The sequence below is a fragment of the Solanum lycopersicum genome, chromosome 10 (genome assembly GCF_036512215.1).
Source record: "Solanum lycopersicum chromosome 10, SLM_r2.1".
NCBI lineage: Eukaryota > Viridiplantae > Streptophyta > Magnoliopsida > Solanales > Solanaceae > Solanum > Solanum lycopersicum.
The window spans coordinates 51,933,909-51,942,200 of NC_090809.1; the positions used below are offsets into that span (position 1 = coordinate 51,933,909).

Genomic DNA, 8,292 nt, shown 5'->3' on the forward strand with positions numbered 1-8,292 from the left:
AATTATTGTCTAAGTCTATTCTTATTTTTCATGTTTAGTTTTTAATGATAATATGTGTAGTTATTATAATTCTAATGATAATATGTATAGTTATCCAAATTTTTATTTTTATGTCTTACTAATTTGAATGAATTTTTTGTTTGCTTGTGTTTAGAAATATATTAAATTATATTTTATATCATATTATGTGTGTTGTCTTACATAATTATTTTTAGATTCCATAAAAAAACAATAATAATAAACTTGTTAGGAGAGGATAATAAATTGAAAAAAAAAGATTAAAAAAAATAAATAAAAAAAGATAAAAATAATAACAATAAAAATGGAATAAGGAAAAGAGGTAGAATACGTGAATAAGAAAAGAAAAGAAAAATAGTGAAGAAGGAATGCTCGAATAATAAATATATAATAAAAAAATGTAAAAATGTACACGAAAAAAAATACTTTAAAAATGAAAAATACAAAAAGTATAGTGTTAAAAATATATAAGATATTTTATTATTATCATAAAAAAAACTATTAAAAAGGGTAAGAAAAGAAAAGAAGAAAATCAATAACAAAAAAGGAAAGTTAAACAAACAAAAAACGTGAAAATTAGTATTAAAAAAACAAATAAAATAAAATAAAAGAGAGAAATTAAGAAGCATGCAAATGTTGAAAGCATGAATAATAATAATAATAATAATAATAATAATAATAATAATAATAATAATTAATAAAAATGTGTAAAAACTTCACATGTCTATAAAATAGTGTAATTTTAAATATGTTAATATAAATCAAAGAAAAGGGGTAAATACATTTGTCTTAATAATACAATATTTATAAATTAGTTTAAGTCATAAATGTCCATAAAGCGACCGTGCTAGAACCACGGGACTCGAGGGATGCCTAATACCTTCCCCTTGGTCAACAGAATTCCTTACCCAAACTCGTTCGCAGACCAAACAAAGAGTCATTTCCTTTTGGTTAGGGATTAAATAAAAGGTGACTTGGAACACCGTAACTCAATTCCAAGTGGCGACTCTGGAAAAATCAAAATAATCCCTTAATTAATAACGTCACTTAAATTGGAAAAACCCTTACGCCGCCGCGCGAAAAAAGGGTGTCACAAGATCAACATCTCCAACTTTAACCGATTCCTCTCAAATTGATCCTTGCTGAGAGCCTTGGTGAAAATGTCTGCAATCTGTTCCTCCGTTGGACAATATGTGAGCACAATATTTCCCTTCTCAACATTATCTCTCAAAAAATGATGTCTAACATCAATGTGCTTTGTTCTCTTATGATGGACTGGGTTGTTTCCCATACTAACAGCACTAGTATTGTCACACATAAGAGGAAGTGCTTTGATGTGGATTCCAAAATCTTCTAAGTGTTGCCTGATCCACAACAATTGAGAACAACAGGCTGCAGCAGCTACATATTCAGCTTCAGCGGTTGAAAGAGCCACAGAGTTCTGCTTCTTGGTACCCCAAGAGATAAGTGATGATCCAAGGAAATGAGCCACTCCAGAGGTGCTCTTCCTGTCAACTTGATAACCTGCAAAATCAGCATCTGCAAAACCAACTAGATCAAAAGTATCACCTGCAGGATAGAAGAGAACAAGGTCCCCTGTTTTCTTCAAGTATTTAAGAATACGTTTTGCAGCCTTCAGGTGTGAATCACGAGGACATGCTTGAAACCTGGCACACATTCCAACACTATACACAATATCAGGTCTGCTAGCAGTCAGCTATAACAAGGAGCCAATGATTCCTCTGTACATTGTCTGATTCACAAGGGGATCAGATTCTTCTACTATCATCTTGGAATTTGTTCCCATGGGAGTATCAATAGGTTTAGAATCAAACATATTGAATTTCTTCAGCATCTCTTTGATATACTTCTCCTGGCATATTGAAATCCCATTTGATGATTGCTTGATTTGCAGCCCCAGGAAGAATGTCAACTCACCCATCATACTCATTTCAAACTCCCTTCCCATCAGTGATGAGAATTCTTCACAGAGATGTTCTGAAGTAGCTCCAAAAATTATGTCATCCACATAGACTTGAATGATAAGTAATTCTTGTTCTCTTTTTAATAAGAACAAAGTATTGTCTATCTTGCCTCTTTTGAAACCATTCTTCAGCAGAAACTTTGACAACCTTTCATACCATGCTCTTGGAGCTTGTTTCAGACCATATAGTGCCTTATTCAATCTGAACACATGATTTGGTAGCTCTGCAGCTTCAAAACCAGGAGGTTGCTTGACATACACCTCCTCTTTGAGATCTCCATTCAAAAATGCACTCTTCACATCCATTTGATACAGCTTGAACCCCATAAAAGAAGCAAAAGATATTAAGATTCTAATAGCTTCCATTCTGGCAACAGGTGCAAAAGTCTCATCATAGTCAATTCCTTCTTCTTGATTGTATCCTTGAACCACCAGCCTGGATTTATTTCTAGTAATCACTCCATTTTCATCAAGTTTGTTTCTGAATACCCACCTAGTTCCTATTATTGTTCTGCCTTCAGGTCGAGGAACCAGGTACCATACCTTACTTCTTTCAAACTGATGGAGTTCTTCTTGCATAGAATTGATCCAGTCTGCATCACTTAATGTTTCTTTAACATTCTTAGGCTCAATAGATGATATGAATGATGAGAATGCAACTAGATTTCTTGTTTTTGATCTAGTTTGAGTTCCAGAATTCAAGGGAGAAATGAGATTATCAAGAGGATGTGATGAACTATGCTTCCATCCTGACTTTGCAGCAGACTGATTTGGCAGATCAACATGTTCTTCTTCATCAAGAGTGACATCATCTTCTGGGGAGTCTGATGTACTCTGGCTGGAGTTTTGAGTAGTACCAGGTACCATATCATCCTGTTCAACCTCAGCATCTTCTACAGGTAGACTATGATTCTGATCATCACAATCATTTTTCAGATGTTGATCTGCATCAGCTTCAGCTCCTTCAATCTTCTTGGATTTGAGCATTTTCAGCACATCATCATCATCATTTGATCCATCATTCTTCAAGCTTCCATTTTTATCAAAGACAACATGAATGCTTTCTTCAATGCATTGTGTTCGTTTGTTGAATATTCTGTAGGCTTTGCTGGATGAAGAATATCCAACAAATACTCCTTCATCACTTCTGGGATCAAATTTTCCTAGATCATCCTTCCTATTATTCAGCACAAAACATCTGCATCCAAATGCTCTAAGATAGCTTAGCATTGGCTTTCTGTTGTTGAGCAGTTCGTATGGAGTCTTATTCAACACAGCTCTTATTAGACACCTGTTGGTAACATGACATGCTGTGTTAACAGCTTCAGCCCAGAAACTTTGAGGAAGATTTGATTCAACAATCATGGTTCTAGCAATGTTCACCAAGGTTGTGTTCTTTCTTTCCACTACTCCATTTTGTTGAGGATTTCTTGGAGCAGAGAAATTATGGCTTGTACCATTTTCCATACAGAATCTATCCAGTGTTGAGTTTTCAAACTCTGTGCCATGATCAGATCGAATGCTGCAAACAACTTGATTCAATTTGGTTTGAATCATTTTGAAGAATACCACCAGCTCTTCAGTTGTATTTGCCTTTGATCTCAAAAATCTCGTCCAGGTGTATCTTAAATAGTCATCAACAATCACCAAAATGTACTTTTTGCCATTTCTGCTTTGAACCTTCAAGGGTCCACACAGGTCCATATGAAGCAGCTCTAAGGTTCTTGATGATGTTACCTGATTCTTGGGTTTAAAAGATGATCTGATTTGCTTTCCTTTAACACAAGCTTCACATATTTTGTTTTCAGCAAACTTCATTTTAGGCAAACCTCGGACCAGGTCCTTAGAAATCAACTTGTTCAATAAAGATGAACTCACATGTCCCAGCCTACGATGCCAGAGATCAACATTTCCGTTTTGAGCACTAAGACATGTTAAGTCATCTCCATGAGACGTTTCCAAGTTTGCCGCATACATATTTTTACTTCTGTTTGCAGTGAGAATTACTTTGTTTATAGTTAAACTCACCACAGTGCATTTCTCAGAAGTAAACTTGACCTCATTTTCTTTATCACAGATTTGTGACACACTTAGCAAGCTGTACTTCAACCCATCCACATGGTAAACATTGTCAATTGAATCTTCAATAGATCTTCCTACTTTGGCAACTCCCAAAATGTACCCCTTCTTGCCATCACCAAATGAGACACCTCCTCCTTAGAGGGTCTTGAGTGAGAGGAAGTTCTTTACATCACCAGTTATATGCTTAGAGCAACCACTATCCATATACCAACATTGACTGCTGCTCCTCTCACTCACCTGCACCAAAAGTCACTTGTTAAGCTTGGGAACCCATTTCAGCTTGAGTTCCCAGTAGGTAGACAAAGGAGTGATTAGATTGTACTTGGTCCAATATGGTAGATTTTGAAGCTTTCTAACAAAAGACATAGGAGCAGGAACAGATTTTTTCTTTAAAAATCTGTGAGTTGAGACAGGCTCTGTAGGACCAGGTCTCTCTTTCGGTACATTTTGTCTTTCAGCATAATTAGAGTACCTTTCACACGAGTTTCTCCAGCTAACACACTCATTCTTCAAATTTCCATTCTTACCACAATGAAGACACAACAGATTGTCAGACACAAACACATACTTACTGTGAGGATTATAAGGAGGACTTATGTTCAGACTTCCTAGTCCTTTCTTATTGAAATTACTCTAATTTGTCGCATTTGACAGTAACTTTGAGGATTTGGTCCACTTAAGAGATTTTTCAAGTTCTTCCTTAAGTTTCACAATATCCTGTTCTAATTTGTTACTCTTTTCAAGTGACAGACTAAGATTTGTCCCAGAGTTTTTCAATTTTTCTTGAATTTCAGCTTGCAGACTATTTGACTTTCCATTCAGCTTTTCAGCTTCTTCAGTAATCTGATTCAACTGGTTCTTAAGTTCAGAGTTATTTGACTCTAGAGACACCATTCTTGACATTTTCTCTTCAAGTTTAACTTTGCTTTCAGTTATACTTTCAAGTTCAGCATTTATGGTGTCTCTTTCAGATGTTAACTGTATCATAGAATCGAGTATGACTTTTGACAAAGTTCTCAATTTTTTAAGAGAATATTTATCCAAGTCATTTTTCATGTCAAGAAGAGTTACCTGATTGTCCTCTTCTTCATTTTCTGTGTGAGCCATGAGAGCAAACATTTCATTGAAGACAGTTTCCTCCTCATGCACAGCAACCATAGACAAATCTTTTGGCTCATCAGGATCTTCTGAATCACTTGAAGAATCTCCCCAAGCAGCAAGAGCCCTTTTAACAACCATATCAGCAGCAACTTTACGATCTCTATTACTAGGTACCAGGTCCCTTCTATTTTCTTTGTCACTCCTGTGTTTTTGATGTTCCTTGTTTTCATTCTTGAGCAAAGGACACTCTCTGATGAAGTGCCCAGATTTTCCACACTTGTATCAAGTATCACCTTGAGCAGCATTTCGAGTCCCATTTGTTCCTCTTTTATAAATTTTGTTTTTTCTCACAATTTTTTGAAATCTACTGATGAGATATGCCATATCATCATCATCACTTGAATCTTCATCTGATTTATACTTTAGCATCAATGACTTGTCTTTCTTGGCTTCCTTCTTTGACAAATCATAGTTTCGATTCATCTCATGTGTTTTCAGATTACCAATCAAAGCATCCATAGTCAGCATTTTCAAGTCCTTGGCTTCTGTAATGGCATCAACTTTGCTCTCCCAAGACTTTGGAAGAATTCGAAGCACTTTCCTGACTTGTTTGGTCATGCTTATAGGTTCACCCAGACTTCGCAGCTCATTTGTAATGGAAGACAACTTGGTGAACATGTCATGTATTGTTTCTCCTTCCTTCATTTTGAAGTTCTCATATCGTGAGGTAAGCATGTCAATCTTAGATTCTTTGACTTGTTCAGTTCCTTCATGTGCAGTCTTCAAGCAATCCCAAATTTCCTTAGCAGACTCACAGGCTGACACTCTGTTGTACTCATCAGGTCCTATCCCACAAACCAGAAGAGTTTTAGCTTTGAAACCCTTTTCAATCTTTTTCCTGTCAACATCATCATATTTCTGTCTAGGCTTTGGAACAGTAATGGTATTTTCTTCATCCTTTTCTTCCATCATTGGAACAAATGGTCCATCTAGTATAATATCCCATAACTCGCTGTCTTCAGCCATGAGGTAGTCATGCATTCTAACTTTCCACCAACTGTAGAAATGTCCATTGAAACGAGGAGGTCTATGTGATGACTGACCTTCTTCGAGGTTAAGTGGAGCTGCCATTCTAGAGCAATATCACTTCCTTGGTGTTAACCAAATAGATAGTGCCTACTCTGATACCACTTGATAGAATGTATGTCTTTACTTAACAGTAATGGACCAGGTCCCTTACTACACTAATGAATAAAACAGAAAGTTAAATGCAGTAAAATCAACACAATGATTTTACGTGAAAACCTCCTTGCTTAAGGGAGTAAAACCACGACCTGTCTCACAAGATTTTCAATCGTTTTCACTAATCTTCAAAAGCAAAAGTGAAACATGATTACACCAAACGTAAGAAAGAGTTATCAATCTTACCGTTAAGCAATAATTCTCTATTGCTTAACAAGCCTAAGTGGAAAAACAATCCACCCACTAAGCTATGCCACCTGGACAACCTAGACTTCTAACACAACACACTAATTCCTTTATAGATTCAGGAGTGGTTTACAATTTAAGAACAAGAGAATAAATTCCTAAACAACTAGACGAAAACCTCTAGATGTTGCTGTTGTCCTTGGAATAATTCTGCCTTTGCTTTGTATTAGCTTTTGCAAGAGTTCTTGAAAAGTTTTTATCAAGTTGCAAAAACTGCACAAAAATGTTTAGGAAAGTGCCTTTTATATGGGCAAGTCACTTTCCTAAACTTCTTTGCCATTGGCTGGAAAAGTCACACTTTCTGACGCCATCGAGAAGTGTGCACCTACTTTCTGTACCGTCTCCAGCTGGTAGTCGACTGGCTCGTCATCATGAGAGTCTGGTACCTCTACTAGGTCCCTGGGTTTGTTTCATCTGCAATATTTCAAACAAGACACCTGCAATACTCAAGTAGAAAACCCGGTACCTTTATGAGGTCCCTAAGTTTGTCAAATCATCAAAACTACAAATAACACCAACAACACCAACTATCACAATTGAGGGTGTTCCAATTAAAGTGACCGTCTCACATGTTTGTCTTGTGGAGTCTTACAATTCAATAGATAAGACGTGAAGATAAATATTTAACATCATCATGATAGTTTCTCCCCTTGAGGTGAAAGGGGGTAGGACAACGCAGGAAACCCAAACCTCTAAATAATGAACGTATGATGGAACTGTGATATAAATAAGAAGGGTGATTCTTCTTGATACAGGTTTTTCAACTTCACTCATTTATGTGGGTCTTTCTAAACTTATTACCCAAGAAGAAAGTTAGCTTGTATCATCCTTAGGCACTGAAAGTAACGTTTTACTCGTAAAACGTTATTTTCAGTAACGTCTTACTCCTAAAATGTTACTATGAGTAACGTTTTAGGAATAAAACGTTACTGTGAGTAACGTATATCAATCTGACGCCATCAACTTCTAAAAAATAAAATATATCCTAAAACGTTACTATGGAATACGTTTATACAAGTTTTGTAAAATTTTAGAAAAATATATTATTTTGGTGAATGACTTTATATAATGGCTTAGTTTGGTCAAAACCTCCTATAAAGTAGTTGAAGTTATAGAGACGCTAATAGCTTCTGGTAACTCCAAGATCTTGAAACATATTAGAGAACATACATATGTAAAAATGTTATAAATTCAAGAATCGATTCCTACTCTAACTTATTGCCTTCTTTAATATCGTCTAATAACAGTATACAAAATTTTATTCTATCAAATAGTGTCTTCTTAGTAGGTTAGACCTTGTTGTAGGTGCTTAATGGCCTTCATTGATCCAGGATTGGAGAAACAAAGAACAATTCAACTCATGAATATTCTCTTTACGTATCAATTCTCGGCAACAATTGTTTGACATATGGACGATGTAAGAAAGCTAACCTTATGATATTACTCTCTAATACTATCTCATGAATTAGAAAAATAATATATAGTTTCAAAATCAGTTAAAATACAATGTTCTTTTTAGATAATCAACAAAGACTAAAAATCACTGAAAGCATCTCTAAGGTCGTATTTAAAAGACGATAGTATTTTGGGAGTCTAATTTGGCAGAATTTACTCCAAAA

General features: G+C 35.5%; 1 protein-coding gene across 1 annotated transcript; it reads right to left on the reverse strand.

Annotated features, from left to right (window-relative positions):
* Positions 1–4,717: 4,717 nt before the first annotated feature.
* On the reverse strand, positions 4,718–6,316 carry LOC138338907 (uncharacterized). Its single transcript, XM_069289992.1, has 2 exons — positions 5,567–6,316; positions 4,718–5,461 (listed from the first exon to the last, which is right to left on the reverse strand). The coding sequence occupies exons 1-2, from the start codon at positions 6,314–6,316 to the stop codon at positions 4,718–4,720; spliced, it is 1,494 nt and encodes a 497-aa protein (XP_069146093.1).
* Positions 6,317–8,292: the final 1,976 nt, after the last annotated feature.

Bases quoted from the DNA above. Each gene is read 5' to 3' on its own strand.
- LOC138338907 (XM_069289992.1), bottom strand. From the start codon at position 6,316: ATGGCAGCTCCACTTAACCTCGAAGAAGGTCAGTCATCACATAGACCT. The intron at 5,462-5,566 runs GCATATCTCATC...ACTTGATACAAG, and splicing joins CAAGTGATGATGATGATATG to TGTGGAAAATCTGGGCACTT.